Source organism: Arachis hypogaea, chromosome 12 (genome assembly GCF_003086295.3).
Source record: "Arachis hypogaea cultivar Tifrunner chromosome 12, arahy.Tifrunner.gnm2.J5K5, whole genome shotgun sequence".
Lineage (NCBI taxonomy): Eukaryota > Viridiplantae > Streptophyta > Magnoliopsida > Fabales > Fabaceae > Arachis > Arachis hypogaea.
This window is the reverse complement of record NC_092047.1, coordinates 109,301,735-109,320,685: the sequence shown is the minus strand read 5'-3', so window position 1 is coordinate 109,320,685 and position 18,951 is coordinate 109,301,735. Positions and strand designations below refer to the sequence as shown.

General features: G+C 35.2%; 2 protein-coding genes and 1 non-coding gene across 4 annotated transcripts; 2 read left to right on the top strand and 1 right to left on the bottom strand.

Annotated features, from left to right (window-relative positions):
* Positions 1-4,867: 4,867 nt before the first annotated feature.
* On the bottom strand, positions 4,868-5,212 carry LOC140176860 (E3 ubiquitin-protein ligase PUB23-like). Its single transcript, XM_072208416.1, has one exon. The coding sequence runs from the start codon at positions 5,210-5,212 to the stop codon at positions 4,868-4,870; it is 345 nt and encodes a 114-aa protein (XP_072064517.1).
* A 169-nt stretch (positions 5,213-5,381) lies between these two features.
* Positions 5,382-8,263, top strand: LOC112730512 (4-hydroxy-3-methylbut-2-enyl diphosphate reductase, chloroplastic-like). Of its 2 annotated transcripts, none has more exons than XR_011869212.1 (8): positions 5,382-5,576; positions 6,037-6,233; positions 6,456-6,626; positions 6,697-6,828; positions 7,089-7,224; positions 7,313-7,406; positions 7,615-7,800; positions 7,889-8,263. XR_011869212.1 is itself a non-coding variant. In XM_072210461.1 (8 exons), exons 5-8 carry the CDS (start codon positions 7,197-7,199, stop codon positions 7,913-7,915), a joined length of 327 nt encoding a protein of 108 aa, XP_072066562.1. In that variant the 5' UTR covers positions 5,382-5,576; positions 6,037-6,233; positions 6,456-6,626; positions 6,697-6,828; positions 7,089-7,196; the 3' UTR covers positions 7,916-8,263. The 2 variants fall into 2 exon arrangements, 1 of the variants encoding a protein (XP_072066562.1); XM_072210461.1 differs by having other exon boundaries at positions 7,321-7,406.
* An 8,675-nt stretch (positions 8,264-16,938) lies between these two features.
* On the top strand, positions 16,939-17,046 carry LOC112731224 (small nucleolar RNA R71). Its single transcript, XR_003167013.1, has one exon. It is a non-coding gene; the product is annotated as a small nucleolar RNA R71 (small nucleolar RNA).
* The last annotated feature ends 1,905 nt before the right edge of the window (positions 17,047-18,951 follow it).

Genomic DNA, 18,951 nt, shown 5'->3' with positions numbered 1-18,951 from the left:
TACTCAATTCTTGCTTAGCTATGATTGTGGAATATACGTCATGAAATGGCTCGAAACAATTGATCCACAAAATATCAAAAGCGGGAAGAGATATAAATATAGAGCTTGGACACAAGTAGTACTTTCTAAATTTATAAACTTCTTTCTTTCCTTATTTCAGTTGGGTTCATTTCTTATGTAACTAATTCCTTTCAATTGAAATGTAGGAAGAGATTGATAGCTTCAGGTACCAATATGGTCCGCACATTCTGTTGCATGAAATGAACAAAATCAGAGACAAAGTGATTTGGGAATCTGAAGCAATAAGACTCACGAAGCCATCTACTGCCCTCTCCAGCCCTTATTGTAAATTCACATCTGGGGATTTAGATAGTAAATAGCAATATATTATGATTGACTGGTTGTAATTAACAATATTTTGTTTAACTTGTTTAAAAAGTAAAAAATGCTTACTTCAAATGTATATATGTCAATATTAATGTAAATGTTAATGTTAATATTTATATTTGATTCAAGATGGATTACTCATCTGAGATGTTAATTTATATGTTTGTTGGATCTTTTTGGCTGCTGTTTTATTCCAGGTTCTCAGTGATTGCAATCACTGTATTTACCAATACATTACGAACACCAAAAAAATACAGTGAACTGAAATTAATACACTGGGAGAACCGAAAGTTGCAAACACACTGTACAGAAATTCAGAGAGGTAAGCCCTGAACCCCGAAACTCTGAATCCCTAAACCCTAAACCCTAAACTCTGAGCCCTGAACCCTGAACCCTTAAACCCTAAACCCTAAACCCTGAACATTGAACCCTGAATCCTGAACCCATAAACCATAAACTCCTAAAACCCTAAACCCTAAAGTCTAAACCCTAAACCCTAAAATCCTAACCCCTAAAACCCTAAACCCTGAACCCTAAACCCTGAACCCTAAGCCCTGAACCCTGAACACCGAACCCTAAACCCTGAACCCTGAACCCATAAACCCTAAACCCCTAAAACCCTAAATCCAAAATCCTAAACCCTGAAAATCCATCCAAGAAAGAGTTTTAAAACTCCACCAATGTAAGTTAAAAATATTTATGTTACTCTTTTAGATTTTTTTAATAATTTTTGTTTAATTAATCACACGAAAAATGTAACTAGCACTACACCTGGTTTTCGTTTCTCAAAATAAATTCTAATTATTCAACTTAGAAATTAATACACTAGACGAATAAAAAAACTACATATATCAATATAGAATTTCATCAAAAAAGTGACTATTCATTAAAGACTAACAACAGTCAAAAATTAACCCTGCTATAACCATGGTGAACCGAAATTTGCTCATGGGTGAATAAAAATTTACATTAATAAAAACTAAAACTTGTACAACCCTCTCTTGGATAATTCATATCTGGTGCATTATAAAGAGTGGAGCTTGACTGAATCGATGATCCGGAGTCTAAAAGGTTCAACTACAAAAGATATAATTAATTGTATATTAGCAAAATGAACAATTAAATTTTTAACTAATCAAAAGCAAGTCAATTTTACCTCGCTTGGAGCTGTCTTTTTCCTTTTCTTCATGGCATTTGAGATCTTTTTTTCCAGGTTTGATCCAAGTCTGTTCTTGGGCTGACCTCTTGTTTTGACATGTGGTGGGCTTTGAAGGTCATTCATATTGCTTAATGTCGCTTCTTCGTGGGTTAACAAACTTTTTCCTTTCTTTCTCTCTTGATATTCTTCCATCTCTGCCATGACCCTGTCAAATGCTCGGTGCAGAATTCTGGTCAACTCTTCAAACTCGGATGCAAATTCACATATATTGTGCAACCGAAACACCAATTCGTCAAATCTCTTACTTCTCGGCTCCAGTAGAGGTTCATCTTGGCTGCTCTTGATGTGTATATGCCTCCTCTTTATGTTCTTGCTCTAACGTTCTAATATGTATTTCGGTGCCACATTATCCACTCGCTCAAAACTTAGGACGCTTAGGGAATGGCGGCACAATATGCCCCTAAACTCAAATAGCAATCAATAGCACTTTACATCTCGTGATACTGCGTCGTACGTGATGACAAACTTGTTGAATGTGGAGTTGGAAACCTGCTCTATGACTTCATATGTTGTGAATCCTAAGGTGGAATGCATTGATCTTATGATACAGTTCACTTTACCTCTGAATTGAACTTGAACTTCCCTAAACTTCTCATGGGTATATAGATGTTGAAACTGTGCCTGTATTGCTGATTTTGTTGCGCACGGTATCACGGTGTGAAAATCTGCAGCATCGAATTCTCTCTCTGCTTGCTCTCTACTTGCTAGGCAATTGTCGTATTGCTTCACGAATTGTCTCAAGGAGCTATTCCGTGTGATGAACTTGTTGAAAAATGAATGCATGCTCTCGATCCTTTGTGTGCTTCTCATCCCGGCCCAAAAGTGGTGATCCAAGTAAACTGGAATCCATATATACCGATCCTCGTACATCTCTGCAAAATAAACTGAACCCATAAGGTGTGGTGAACCAAAAATAGTGCATGCTTTGAGAAAAAAACGATATGAGCATGAAAATAATTCGAATTGAAATCTCAATTACCTAAAAGCCACTTGTTGCCTCCGAGGCCGTACTTTCTGAGGAAATCGATCCAGTTTCTGTCAAATGCTTCTTTTGTGTATGAGTTCCAAACAACATGGCTCATCTCTTGTTCAATTTAGTTTTGTCCCTTGTATCCGTTTAATTTACTTGGGATCTTCTTCATAATGTGCCAGATGCACCAGCGGTGAATTGTTGTTGGCATGCACAGCTCAATTGCCCTTTGAATCGATGCGCATTGATCGGTAAGAATACCTTTTGGTGCCTTCCCTCCCATGCAACGTAGCCAACACTCAAATAGCCATTTGAATGATTGGATGTCCTCATTTTTCATCAGCACGCATCCGAAAAGTGTCGACTGGCCGTGGTGATTCACGCCCACAAAAGAACCTAAAACCAAATTGTATCTGCATAAATAACAAGCAGACTGTGGTGAACCGAAATATATACATGCACTGCACATCAAAATATATTTGAATGAATTGAATACTTGTTTGTGTTATAGGTGGTATCAAATGAAATCACGTCTCCGAAATACTCAAATGTAGCCCTGCTTCTTGCATCGGCCCAAAATGCATGTTTAATGCAGTGATCGCCTTCAAGGTTGAGCTCAAAGAAGAAATTTTGGTTCTTCTCTTTCATTCTTACTAGGTTCTTCCCAAATTCTTTGGCATCGTTTTCTTCGAAAATATTCCATACTTCCCTTGTGATGTAATTCCTGACGTCTTTTTCTATAAAACCTAGTTTACGGTGGCTGCCAGCTGCTGCCACAAATGATTGATATGTTTTGCTTGGTCTGATTCTGGCTTCCTCGTGGGTTTTGATGGTGTGACGCACGAACATGCTAAGCTCCCTGTGTTGTTTGAGCATCTCAGCCTAGTCTAGACAACAAGGATGTGAGTTATTCAAAACAACTTTGGAAATTGTCCAAATAAAGACCAACATCCTTCATTATGTGTACGTAAATTCTGGCCGAATAATTTAACCCAGCTGAAGGGTTTGTCTTCAAAATTGGAGATATCTTGGATTTCCACCTCCCCTCCCTGGTGCATACAATTAGTTGATTCTTAATCTTGTCTCTGTCCCGAGGCATGTTCCTTATTTTCATAGAAAAACCGGCAAGTTTGGAATAATGTTTGTAGAAATTTCTAGCTTCTTCTAGTGTCTTGAAAATTATTCCCACCTTTGGGACAAATTTTTCATCCACAACACAGCTGGTCTGCACAGTGAACTGAAATCTTAATTACGATGAACCAAAATTTTAATTACAATGAAACAATTATATAGTGCTTAGGGAACAAAATAGAATATATTCGTCTAATTTTTTTAGACTCCTTTCTGCATACCGAACCAAACACATGGACATGGTGAAATAACTCTATAGTACTTACCGAACCGAACATAACAGTTACTCACAGTGAACGAAACCATTATACAAAACCAAATTCGAAACAACTCTATCTACAATTTACATATTATCAATTTAATTCAATTCAATTCAAATACAGATCACCTCAGTCCATTTAATTCGATTCAAATAAAATTAGCAATTACATTCCATTGAATTCGATTCAAAATTCAATAATCCAAACCTCATTAAATTGATGCATTTTGGAAGAATTATCTAATCTCACTCATTCAACTGATTTAAAGTTGATTCATTCATTGTTTCAATTCAGAAGTGCAAATCGAAGAAGAAAACGAAGAAGAAGAAGAAGAACGACGAAGCTAATTATATTGAAGTCAATCCAGATCCATAATGCAGAGAAGAAAAACGCGAACAGAGGAGAACAACAAATTTAATTAGGTTGAAGAAGAAGAAGGAGAAGAGGGAGAAGAGGAAGAGGAAGAGGAAGAAGAAGAAGAAGAAGAAGAAGGAGAAGGAGGAGGAGGAGGAGGAGGAGGAGGAGGAGGAGGCACTACAAGATTTTTACTTATTTATGGGATTTTTTTGTGGAAATTTTAAAAAACCTCTACAACATATTTTATTTATGACAAAATATAAAACTCCCATTAATTAATACTAGTTTAAATTCTTAAGCCCAACTACCCAAACTAATATCTAGACTAACATACTCAAATTAAACTCAAACAAATTTCACTTTAAATAAAAATTTGTCCAAAAAAAGTTAAAAGAGAAAAAAGAGGGTTCTGAAACCCTAATCTACTCGCTGCCACAACATTCATCACTTCGCCATTGTCACCGTCAAGTTGCCGTAGCGTCTGAGATCAGAGGGAGAGTTAGCTCGCTGCTGTTTCCATTCATGTCCTCGTCGTTGCCGCCTTCAAGCTTCTACGTCAATGTCCTCATCTTTGAGGAGCTTTGAGATCTTGTTTTTATTAACCGGTGGTTTAGATGTGGAAATTCTTTCGATGCCATGGGAAGCGTTGATGGTACACCATAAATGAATCAATCCGCCAAGAGTGTGGTTTGGAATTAGATCGGAGAAATCAGAAGAAGAGAGTTGTTGCTTCGTTACGGAGCAGGTCTTGTTCTTATCGGAGAAGAGCCATGTCTCGATGCTCTCTCTGTCGTAGGTGATGCCGGTGGAGACGGTTACGGGATCCTTCATGATTTCAAGCGAGATTGGGCAGAGAAAGAACGGAGGAACATCAATCTCATTATCCATACTCTAATGCTCTATGGTTACAAGCTTACAATAATAATAATAATAATAATAATAATAATAATAATAATAATAATAATAATAATAATATATTATTATTATTATTATTATTATTATTATTATTATTATTATTATTATTATTATTATTATTATTATTATTATTATTATTATTATTCTCTCTTTGTTTATGCAATGAGAGAGATCTTGCTGCTAGGAGGTGCTTTATTAAGAAGAGTAAAGATAGAGAATGGAAAATGTTTGCTGAGAAGAGCTTCTCAACAATCTCAAGTTTTTCAGATTAATTTATTTTAAAAAATTTGTGCAGGAACTAATAGCCAAACAAACAAAGAGGTTGTGATTGAGCTTGGTGAGTACTCTGATGTACCTAAGTTAATGTTGAAAAAATAAATAGTAATAATGAAATTGGTATCTGTGAAGTTGTAATAATTTTGTTGCTGCTGAGTAAATTATAAAGTGCTACTGAAATTAGGAAAATGTTTTAGTGATTTTTGAAAGAATGCGTATGCAGGACTAGTCTTTTTTTTTTAGAATGATATATTAGAGCTATCTTTTCTTATTAATTTTGCTGTAGTGCTTGAAAATTTAATATCAATGAGTTTAATGGTTTATGCATATTTCTGCTGCAAAATTGAATTTATTGAATTTAATATCAATGAGTTTTTGTTGGGACTTTTCATGATCATCCAGAGTAGCTAGTTCTCTGAGAAATCAGACATGCAGCGTGGTGTTCTTTGTTATTGATGTTAAGTTACCTTGTTTTGTGTTTATGTAGTGAATTTGTGTGTGTCATATTTTTGGAATTTCAGGTGACATAATTAAGACTTTGAAGGAAAATAGTTATGAGTATACATGGGGAACTGTCACAGTGAGGCTGGCTGAAGCCTATGGCTTCTGCTGGGGAGTTGAGAGGGCTGTTCAAATCGTGTACGAGGCGAGAAAGTAGTTTCCTAGTGAGAATATATGGCTTAACAATGAGATCATCCACAACCCAACTGTTAATCAGGTCTGTTGATATTCTCTTTTTGTCTATCACCATCAGTGATCTCAGATTATTTTTAACTCGGTGCTTTCTAGTTATACCATAAAGTGCATGAAGTTATAAGAATTTGTCGGGCGCCTAAAATATTTTCTCGATGTGGTTGATTTTCTTTGTAAACATGAAGTTTTTGTGTGCGTATCGCCTTTTTTAATGTTGAATGCTGAACTTGGTAAGTTGTTAATGCAGAGATTACAAGAGATGAAGGTGCAGGATATTCCTGTTGTGGAAGGAGAAAAACAATTTGAGGTTGTTAACAAGGGTGACGTAGTCATATTGCCTGCTTTCGGAGCAGCAGTGGATGAGATGTTGACTTTGATTGAGAAAAATGTTCAAATTATTGATACAACTTGCCCATGGGTTGGTTTACATTCATCCTCTGTCACCAGATACTGAGAGTTAAGAGTATTTATGAAATAATTGTTTGTAGGTGTGGACTTCTGTTGAAAAGCACAAGAAAAAGGATTAGACCTCAATAATCCATGGTAAATACGTGCATGAGGAAACTGTAGCAACTGCATCTTTCGCTGGAAAGTATATTATTGTGAAGAATATGAAAGAGGTTTGTACTAAGTTTGTGTGTGTTTGAAGGTGTTGCCTGGCATGGTAGACATCTTTTCTCCTTTATTCTTGAATTTTTTATTCTCTTCCTTGGCTTCTTTTCTCAATTTTTTTTAATTCATCGTATTCATATTTTCAATTTTCAATATATGTGTTATTGACTATCAATCAATACTTTGAATTGAACTTCAATCTGATCTGCTGCTTAGAACTTCAATTCATGCTTGGTATATTTAAGTTTTTTCACCTATTGTTGTTAAGGTGCCATGAAATTGAAGAATGATGACGGCAAAATATTTGTTTGATTGCATGCTAATATTACTCTGGGAGTTATTAGCTTGTAGACTCCTTATGTAAAGTTAGACTACAATGCTCAAGGGAGAGACCGAAGAAACAGGTTAGTTTTCTTTTTCCCTTTCCTTCTCATGCTATTTCTTCAGAGATTACAAGCCTTGTCATAATTATTTTACTGATTGTTTTGCAAGGAAACTAGTGGAGAGAACTATGATGCAAAAATTTGGTGTAGAAAACATCAATGAGCACTTCATGAGCTTCAACACGATTTGTGATGCCACTCAGGTGGTCTTTTTCTGCCAATTAGATTTCTTGCTCCTTTTTTTTAGGAATAGTTAAAATCTGATTACCTTATATTCTCACAGAAAAGAAACGATATTAGAGTTTTGAGCCAGTTATAGATTGTTGTATATATAACTTGTCTATGCCAGAGCAATGGCTAGTGTATATATGTATTTATTCAACTCAACAGCTAAACCAAATTCTCTTTCAGGAGCGACAAGATGCTATGTATAAGCTGGTGGAACAAGATATGGATCTTATGCTAGTATTTGGTGGGTGGAACTCAAGCAAAACATCACACTTGCAAGAGATTGCTGAGGAATGTGAAATTCCTTCTTACTGGATCGACAGGGAGCAAAGAATTGGTCTAGGAAACAAGATAGCACACAAGTTGATGGTAAGAATGGATACTGAAATTGATGCCTTATCCACTTATCTCTTTCACACTTTACCAGTAGTAGTAATTTATTTATTTTGTCTATCAGCATGGTGAACTGGTGGTTACAGGGTAGGCCTTGAGATTTGCCAGGAAAGGGAAGCCAAAGATATAGTGGTTCTAGACATCAAATGGGATGTATTCGAATTGATGAAGAGGTGCAATTTCTACAATCCATATATGATGCAATTTTATTCTACAATGATGTGCTGCTATGTTTAGCAGATGCTAACATTCTCAAACTCTAAATTGATCTTTTTATTGGTGCTTTTAAGCAGTTTTTAATTTAAAATAGACAAAAGAAAATGGAAAATAGACGATGACATTGTATAGATATGTTGAATGCTAGAATTTGAGATTTGATTCTGTTTTTTGTTGAAGGATAATGTTACCTTATTAGTTAGTAAAACTGATTTCTGAAAGATTATCATATAGCTATGATCCTAGGATAATGTTATCTTAGCTAGTGTAATATTATCTTGCTTTTGGTTGAATTGATTTTGATATGGCAGTGCTCAGAATTAGGAATAATCTGGTAGTGGTTTGCCGTTGTTCAGTTTGTGGCTCTTTTTTTTTAATTTGAATATTAACTTTGTGGGGGTTTTAAACCGCCACAAAAATGACAAAAAACTGCCAAAATTCATTAACTCAAAACCCCCCACAGAACAGCGAAAAAACCGCCACTAAATAATGTCGTGGTAGTTTTCTAAAACTGCCACAAATAAGCTCGTGGCACCTCCGATTTTGGAGGTTTTAGAAACTGCCACAATTCATTTTGTGGGGGTTTGAAACCGCCACAAAACACAAAAAAAACCGCCACAAAATGGCAAGAATCTTGTAGTGAGGAGGAGATAACAAGGTTTACATTGAGAAAGGTTTACGTTGAGAAAGGTTGATCATGCAAAAGAAGGATTACGTTATATACTTTATATGAGGCGCGTGTAAAACAAACGAGTGTGGGTGGGAAAAAACGTGTGAGGTAGAAGGTAATTGGATAACATCCATATAATTTTTACATGGATGCAAAGCTTTTCCGTTAATTCTATTATATATTAGCCTTTTTTATATATATTTTGATTTATATAATTAATACTCATCTTGCTATTTTCGTTTTTTTAAATTATTCTTTTTTTTATGACTTAACAATTAAAAAAAAAGGCAAAGAAAAGGAAAAAAAAAACACGATAGCTACAGACGGAGGCTAGGAGTAGGGGTGTCCATGGGTCGGGTGAAATTGGGTTTGATGTGACCCAGACTCAGCCCAAAATATATACCGGGTCTATTTGTTAGACTCGAATCCGGCTCTAGACCCGATGAAACCTACACACTTTCGGGCCACGATTATACCGGGTGAAAACCGGGCCGTTAACATTACCTTCTTGTAAGCTAGCATGTGAAAATATCCAAATTTCCAAGATCCTAACCATTATTTGACATCGTAAAATTTACTTCGAAAAATATAACAAGAACCAACCCTTCCCTGGAATTAAAGCATAACCAATTAACCACAATCAATACTAATATTGTCTAATAACATCAAATATTTAAATCAATACAAATAACACAATATTATGCATTAGTCTAAAGTCTTATGCATTATAAACATAAAACATTAACTTATAGTCTTATAATGAGTAATTACACAAAAGATTAAGGTTTACAATACTTAAATTCCACATAAGAATAACCATCATCCATCACTAATAATACAAAATATTAATTGTGTATGATGACCGGACCACCGGGCCAAGTTCGGGTGACCCGAACTATGACCCGAACCCGACCTAAAATAATGACCGGATCTATTTTTAAAACCCTTACTCAACCTTAAATCCGATAAAATCACATCAAATTAGTCCCTAAAATATTCGGGGTCGGACCGAATCATAACACCCTAGCTAGGAGCCTAAAGCAGGAACGTCTTTCTTTAGTATTATTATTGTTAATATAAACTTCATTATTTTTTTTAGCATTCTTTAATATGAGTTTTATTTTATTATTTGTTTAACTATGTAAAATTATATTATATTATTAGTATATAAAAATCAATTATTCTTTTAATTTGTTCGTTTGATATGTTTATATTATCATTCGGTTTTACATTTTTATCTAAGAAAATATATACTTTTGATTAAATTTATGCAAATTTACATGTTCCCTCCCTTACTCTCTTATGGGCTTATGGGTATGAAGAAGGTGATTAGGATATGAGAGTTTTCATTTAAAGAAAAAAAAATTAAACTCACCAAAATATATTTACATTAAAATGTTAATAAATTTAAATTTATTAGTATTTTATTTTGTGATTATATAATTATAATTACATCTATTTTTATTTAAAAGGATAGATATCTTAATTATCTTCTAAAAAAATCTATATTAATTGTTATTCTAAAGAATTTGTCAGATGTTTTTACAAAAAAATATATTTTGTTTGGTATAATTTAATTTATATATTCTTTCAAAATATAAACATTTTTATCTTTTTCATATATTATAGTTATTTATTCTATTATATAAAAATTAAATTTACGTACTTAATAATAAAACTGATGTTGTGGCATGTTTTTGAGAATATTTTTTATTTTTTTAACTCATTAAATATAATTTACTACGATAAATTAATTATATCAATTAATTAATTTAGTTAGATATTTAAATATCACACAATTTATTATAATTTGTATCAATTTATTTTAGTAGTATTTTTTAATTTATTTCTTTTAATGTTTTAGTAGTATTTTTTAATTTATTAAATCAAATTAATTATATTAATTATATATATTAATTAATTAATTTGATTAATTTATTAGTCATTAAAATAATAAATCTATGAATAAAATAGGTAATTGAGTTACTTTCAATTAATAATTAAATCAAATCAAATCATATCTATTTATCCAAATTCAAATCAAGTAAATTAAAGACCAAACTAAAATAAGATGATTTTTTACTTATTCAAATTGAATGTAATAAATACAAATTAATTTTGTTAGATAATCATGATCTTCTGATTTTCTATATATAGATAGCTAAACAAAATTATAAGAATTATCATTTTTATCGCTTTTGCTATTTCAACTCTTCTTTTCTTCTTTTTTTTTTTTGTATAATTTTTTTATATATAAATGTACTTAAAATGAGAAGTCATGAACGAACGTTTCATTGATTGTTTGTTTGACGAATATCATAACTCAGAAATGACTCGATTTAGACATTCTACCGCTGTCGATAAAAGTTAGACCTGTAGTCATTTAGGGTAGTCAGTGTATTTTTTATAGTATTGGATCAAATAATATTTGTTAAAATGAATAGGGAAGTTCTATGGTGTGGATGAAAAAAAAAATCTACACCTGTGGATATTATGTGGCAAGCTTCTTAGATGAATATGTTTTGGTTGGTCATAGTCACAAATTCAGCTGATGGGACACTAGGTCAGGGAGAAGCAGCGATTTTACAGTTGTACTGCACATTGTAGAAAAAGTTAATAAGTGTAATTAGATGCTGGTGCGCAGAAATTGTGATTACACTTTGATTATGTAAAATTCATCGCTCTTTCTTTCCCTGGTAATGGCGCCAAAAACATGATGCCAATACCATGGTTCACAACTTCGCACAACTAACCAGCAAGTGCACTGGGTCGTCCAAGTAATACCTTACGTGAGTAAGGGTCGAATCCCACGGAGATTGTTAGTATGAAGCAAGCTATGGTCACCTTGTAAATCTCAGTCAGGCGGATATAAAATAGTAATGGGGTTTTCAAAATTAATTAATAAAATAGGGATAGAAATACTTATGTAATTCATTGGTGAAAATTTCAGATAAGTGAATAGAGATGCTTTCGTTCCTCTGAACCTCTGCTTTCCTGCTATCTTCATCCAATCAGTCTTACTCCTTTCCATGGCTGGCTTTATGTGATACATCACCACTGTCAATGGCTACTTTCGGTCTTCTCTCGGGAAAATGATCCAAATGCCCTGTCACGGCACGGCTAATCGTCTGGAGGCATCACCTTTGTCAATGGTTTCATCCTATCCTCTCAGTGAAAATGGTCAACGCACCCTGTCACGGCACGGCTATTCATCTGTCGGTTCTCGATCATGCTGGAATAGGATTTACTATCCTTTTGCGTCTGTCACTACGCCCGGCAATCGTGAGTTTGAAGCTCGTCACAGTCATTCAATCATTGAATCCTACTCAGAATACCACAGACAAGGTTTAGACCTTCCGGATTCTCTTGAATGCCGCCATCATTCTAGCTTACACCACGAAGATTCCGATTAAGAGATCTAAGAGATACTCATTCAATCTAATGTAGAACGGGAGTGGTTGTCAGGCACGCGTTCATAGGGAATGATGATGATTGTCACGTTCATCACATTCAGGTTGAAGTGTGAATGAATATCTTAGAAGCGAAATAAGAAGAATTGAATAGAAAACAGTAGTACTTTGCATGAATCTTTGAGGAACAGCAGAGCTCTACACCTTAATCTCTGGAGTGTAGAAACTCTACCGTTGAAAATACATAAGTGAAAGGTCCAGGCATGTCCGAGATGCCCAGCCCCTAAAGCGAGATCACAGGATCAAAATACAATCCAGGATGTCTAATACAATAGTAAGAGGTCCTATTTATAATAAACTAGCTACTAGGGTTTACAGAAGTAAGTAATTGATGCATAAATCCACTTCCGGGGCCCATTTGGTGTGTGCTTGGGCTGAGCTTTAACTTTCCACGTGCAGAGGCCATTTGTGGAGTTGAACGCCAGGTTTTGATCCATTTCTGGCGTTCAACTCTGGTTTTTTATCCCTTTCTGGCGCTGAACTCCAGAATTGGGCAGAGAGCTGGCGTTGAACGCCAGTTTGCGTCGTCTAAACTTGGGAAAAGTATGGACTATTATATATTTCTGAAAAGCCCTGGATGTCTACTTTCTAACGCAATTAGAAGCGTGCCATTTCGAGTTTTGTAGCTCCAGAAAATCCATTTTGAGTGCAGGGAGGTCAGAATCTAACAACATCAGCAGTCCTTCTTCAACCTCTGAATCTGATTTCTGCTCAAGTCCCTCAATTTCAGCCAGAAAATACCTGAAATCACAGAAAAACACACAAACTCATAGTAAAGTCCAGAAATGTAAATTTAACTTAAAAACTAATGAAAACGTCCCTAAAAGTAACTAGATCCTACTAAAAACATACTAAAAACAATGCCAAAAAGCGTATAAATTATCCGCTCATCACAACACCAAACTTAAATTGTTGCTTGTCCCCAAGCAACTGAAAATCAAATAGGATAAAAAGAAGAGAATATACTATAAATTCCAAACTATCAATGAAACATAGCTCCAATCAAATGAGCGGGACTTATAGCTTTTTGCCTCTTGAATAGTTTTGGCATCTCACTTTATCCATTGGGGCTCAGAATGATTGGCATCTATAGGAACTCAGAGTTCAGATAGTGTTATTGATTCTCCTAGTTCAGTATGATGATTCTTGAACAGCTATTTTATGAGTCTTGGCCGTGGCCCTAAGCACTTTGTTTTCCAGTATTACCACCGGATACATAAATGCCACAGACACAAAATTGGGTGAACCTTTTCAGATTGTGACTCAGCTTTGCTAAAGTCCCCAATTAGAGGTGCCCAGGGTTCTTAAGCACACTCTTTTTTTTGCTTTGGACCTTGACTTTAATCGCTCAGTCTCAAGTTTTCACTTGACACCTACACGCCACAAGCACATGGTTAGGGACAGCTTGGTTTAGCCGCTTAGGCCAGGATTTTATTCCTTTAGGCCCTCCTATCCACTGATGCTCAAAGCCTTGGGATCCTTTTTATTTTCCCTTGCCTTTTGGTTTTAAGAGCTTTTGGCTTTTTCTGCTTGCTTTTTCTTTTTCTTTCTATTTTTTTTTTCGCCTATTTTTTTTTCTGCAAGCTTTGTTCTTTGCTGCTTTTTCTTGCTTCAAGAATCATTTTTATGATTTTTCAGATTATCAAATAACATGTCTCCTTGTCATCATTCTTTCAAGAGCCAACATATTTAACATTCTTAAACAACAATTTCAAAAGACATATGCACTGTTCAAGCATACATTCAGAAAACAAGAAGCATTGTCACCACATCAATATAATTAAGCTAAGGTCAAGGATAAATTCAAAACTCATGTACTTCTTGTTCTTTTGAATTAAAACATTTTTCATTTAAGAGAGGTGATGGATTCATAGGACATTCATAACTTTAAGACAAAGTTACTAACTACTAATGATCATGTAATGAAGACACAAACATAGATAAGCACTTAACATAGAAAACGAAAAACAGAGAAAGTAAGAACAAGGAATGAATCCACCTTAGTGATGGTGGCGTTTCCTTCTTGAGGAACCAATGATGTCCTTGAGCTCTTCTATGTCTCTTCCTTGTCTTTGTTGCTCCTCCCTCATTGCTTTTTGATCTTCTCTTATTTTATGAAGGATGATGGAGTGCTCTTGATGTTCTACCCTTAATTGTCCCATGTTGGAACTTAATTCTCCTAGGGAGATGTTGATTTGCTCCTAATATTTATGTGGAGGGAAGTGCATCCCCTGAGGTATCTCAGGGATCTCTTGATTTACAACCACATGTTCTACCACTGAGCTATAGACCCTTGAGATGAATCTTTCCATCTCCCATGACTCGGAGGTGGAAGCCTTTGCTTCCCTTCCCCTCTTTTAGAGGTTTAGGTGTCATCAATGGTAATGGAAAAACAAAAAGCTTATGCTTTTACCACACCAAACTTAGAATGTTGCTCGCCCTCGAGCAAAAGAAGAAAGAATAGAAGAAGAAGAAGATATGGAGGAGATGGAGGGATGTGTGTATGGATGTGAGTGGTGAATGGAAAACAGAAGGGATGGTCATGAATGGAGAGAGAGAGGGTGAGGTGGGTGGGGATTCTGTGGGGACCACAGATCCTGAGATGATCCTGTGGGATCCACAGATCCTGAGGTGTTCAAGGATTTACAACCTTGCACCAAATTAGGCATGTAAAATGCCCTTGCACACAACTCTGGGCGTTCAGCGCCAGGTTGGTGCCCATTTTGGGCGTTCAACGCCCATTTGTTGCCATTTCTGGCGTTGAACGCCAGAACCATGCTTGTTCTGGGCGTTCAGCGCCAGGATGCTGCCCATTTTGGGCATTCAGCGCCAGAACCATGCTCTGTTCTAGCGTTGAATGCCAGACAGGTGCTTCCTCCAGGGTGTGATTTTTCTTCTGCTGTTTTTGATTCCGTTTTCAATTTCTATTTTTATTTTGTGACTCCACATGATCATGAACCTATAAAGACATATAACTAAGAAAAATATAGTTAGATAAATAAAAATTGGGTTGCCTCCCAATAAGCGCTTCTTTAATGTCAATAGCTTGACAGTGGGCTCTCATGGAGCCTCACAGATGTGCAGAGCTTTGTTGAAACTCCCCAACACCAAACTTAGAGTTTGGATATGGGAGTTCAACACCAAACTTAGAGTTTGATTGTGGCCTCCCAACACCAAACTTAGAGTTTGATTGTGGGGGGTTTTGGTTGACTCTGCTTTGAGAAAAGCTTTTTATGCTTCCTCTCCATGGATGCAGAGAGAGATCCTTGAGTTGTAAACACAAGGTTGTCCTCATTCAATTGAAGGATTAATTCTCCTCTGTCCACATCAATCACAGCTCTTGCTGTGGCTAGGAAAGGTCTTCCTAGGATGATGGATTCATCCTCTTCCTTTCCAGTATCCAGGACTATGAAATCAGCAAGGATGTAAAGGCCTTCAACCTTTACTAACATGTCCTCTACTTGTCCATAAGACTGTTTTCTTGAATTGTCTGCCATCTCTAATGAGATTTTAGCAGCTTGCACCCCATAGATTCTCAGTTTCTCTATTACAGAGAGGGGGCATGAGGTTTATTCCTGAACCAAGGTCACACAGAGCCTTAAAGATCATGGTACCTATGGTACAAGGTATTATGAACTTTCCAGGATCCTGTCTCTTCTGAGGCAATGTCAGTTGATCCAGATCACTTAGTTCATTGGTGAACAAGGGAGGTTCATCTTCCCAAGTTTCAATACCAAATAATTTGGCATTCAGCTTAATGATTGCACTAAGAAACTTGGCAGTTTGCTCTTCAGTAACATCCTCATTCTCTTCAGAAGAGGAATACTCATCAGAGCTCATGAATGGCATAAGGAGGTTCAATGGAATCTCTATGGTCTCTATATGAGCCTTAGAGTCCTTTGGTTCCTCAGAGGAAAACTCCTTATTGATCACTGGACGTCCCAGGAGGTCTTCCTCCTTGGGATTCATGTCCTCTCCTTCCCTTACAGGTTCAGCCATGGTGCTTATATCAATGGCCTTGCACTCTCCTTTTGGATTCTCTTCTGTATTGCTTGGGAGAGTACTAGGAGGGATTTCAGTGATCCTTTTACTCAGCTGGCCCACTTGTGCTTCTAAATTTCTAATGGAAGACCTTGTTTCATTCATGAAACTTACAGTGGCCTTGGATAGATCAGAGACTAAATTTGCTAAGCTAGATGGATTCTGCTTAGAATTTTCTGTCTGTTGCTGAGTGGATGATGGAAAAGGCTTGCTATTGCTAAACCTGTTTCTTCCACCATTACTAAAGCCTTGTTGAGGCTTTTGATCCTTCCATGAGAAATTTGGATGATTTCTCCATGATGAGTTATAGGTGTTTCCATAAGGTTCACCTAAGTAATTCACCTCTGCTATTGCAGGGTTCTCAGGATCATAAGCTTCTTCTTCAGAAGATGCCTCTTGAGTGCTGTTGGATGCAGCTTGTATTCCATTCAGACTCTGGGAAATCATATTGACTTGCTGAGTCAATATTTTATTCTGAGCCAATATGGCATCCAGAGTATCAATTTCAAGAACTCCCTTCTTCATAGGTGTCCCATTACTCACAGGATTCCTCTCAGAAGTGTACATGAACTGGTTATTAGCAACCATGTCAATGAGTTCTTGAGCTTCTGCAGGCATTTTCTTTAGGTGAATGGATCCACCTGCAGAAGTATCCAATGACATTTTTGATAACTCAGACAGACCATCATAGAATATATCCAGGATGGTCCATTCTGAAAGCATGTCAGAAGGACATTTTTTGGTCAACTGTTTGTATCTTTCCCAAGCTTCATATAAGGATTCACCTTCTTTCTGTCTGAAGGTCTGAACATCCACTCTAAGCTTGCTCAGCTTTTGAGGAGGAAAGAACTTGGCTAAGAAAGCCGTGACCAGCTTATCCCAAGAGTTCAGGCTGTCTTTGGGTTGAGAGTCCAACCACACTCTAGCTCTGTCTCTTACAGCAAAAGGGAAAAGCATGAGCCTGTAGACTTCAGGATCTACTCCATTAGTCTTAACAGTATCACAGATCTGCAAGAATTCAGTTAAGAACTGAAAAGGATCTTCAGATGGAAGTCCATGAAACTTGTAGTTCTGCTGCATCAGAGAAACTAATTGAGGTTTCAGCTCAAAATTGTTTGCTCCAATGGCAGGAATGGAGATGCTTCTTCCATGTAAATTGGAATTAGGTGCAGTAAAGTCACCAAGCATCCTCCTTGCATTATTATTATTTTTGGCTGCCATCTCCTCTTCCTGTTTGAAAATTTCTGACAGGTGCTTGCTGGATAGTTGTAATTTAGCTTCTCTTAGTTGCCTCTTCAGAGTCCTTTCAGGTTCTGGATCTGCTTCAACAAGGATGTTCTTGTCCTTGCTCCTGCTCATATGATAAAGAAGAGGGCACAGAAAAATAATAATAATAGAGATCCTTTTTTACCCAAGTATAGAGGTTTCCTTTAGGTGAGTGGAAGAAAAGGAGAAGGAAAGAGAGAGAGGGAATTTTTGAAAATTATTTTTGAAAAAGAGTTAGTGATTTTCGAAAATAGTTTTAGAAAAAGGTTAGTAATTTTCGAAAATTAAAATAAAAAATTAAAATAATTAGTTAAATAAATAAAAAAAAGAAATTTTGAAAAAGGGGGAAGATATTTTCGAAAATTAGAGAGAGAGAGAGTTAGTTAGGTGGCTTTGAAAAAGATAAGAAACAAACAAAAAGTTAGTTAGTTAGTTGAAACAAATTTTGAAAAGATAAGAGGTTAGGAAGTTAGAAAAGATATTTTGCAATCATTTTTTTGAAAAAGGTAAGATAAGAAGATATTTTTGAAAAGATATGATAGAAATTAGTTTTTGAAAAAGATTTGATTTTTAAAATCTCAATTAATGACTTGATTCACAAGAAATCACAAGGTATGATTCTATAACTTAAAGTTTGAATCTTTCTTAACAAGTAAGTAACAAACTTGAAATTTTTGAATCAAAACATTAATTGTTATTGTTATTTTAAAAAATTTGATATAAAAATTAAGAAAAAGGTTTTTGAAAAATAATTTTGAAATTTTCGAAAATAACTAAAAAAAAAGATTTGATTTTTGAAAAAGATTATGAAAAAGATAAGATTTTTAAATTGAAAATTTGATTTGACTCATAAGAAACAACTTGATTTTAAAAATTTTTGAAAAAGTCAATCCAAATTTTCGAATTTGATGAGAGAAAAAGGGAAAGATATTTTTTTGATTTTTGAATTTTTATGATGAGAGAGAAAAACAAGAAAAATGATGCAATGCATGAAAGTTATGGATCAAAACAATGAATGCATGCAAGAATGCTATGAATGTCAAGATGAACACCAAGAACACTATGAAGATCATGATGAACATCAAGAACACATTTTGAAAAATTTTTAATGCAAAGAAAACATGCAAGACACCAAACTTAGAATTCTTTAATGCTTAGACACTAAGAATTCAATAATGCATATGAAAAACAAGAAAAGACACAAAACATGCAAATGCAAAGATCAAACAAGAAGACTTACCAAGAACAACTTGAAGATCATGAAGAACACTATGAATGCATGAATTTTTTCGAAAAAAATGCAAGATGCACATGCAATTGACACCAAAATTATAACATGACTCAAGACTCAAACAAGAAACACAAAAATATTATTGATTTTTATGATTTTATAATTTTTTTGTATTTTTTTTCGAAAATTATATTGAAAAAGAAAAAAATAAGGATTTCAAAATTTTTAATATG

Excerpts from the sequence above, each read along its gene's own strand:
- LOC140176860 (XM_072208416.1), bottom strand. The coding sequence starts at position 5,212 with ATGGATAATGAGATTGATGTTCCTCCGTTCTTTCTCTGCCCAATCTCG.
- LOC112730512 (XM_072210461.1), top strand. The coding sequence starts at position 7,197 with ATGCTCAAGGGAGAGACCGAAGAAACAG. Across the intron at positions 7,225-7,320 it reads GGGAGAGACCGAAGAAACAG|TGGAGAGAACTATGATGCAA; the intron begins GTTAGTTTTCTT and ends CAAGGAAACTAG. Across the intron at positions 7,801-7,888 it reads AGATAGCACACAAGTTGATG|CATGGTGAACTGGTGGTTAC; the intron begins GTAAGAATGGAT and ends TTTGTCTATCAG.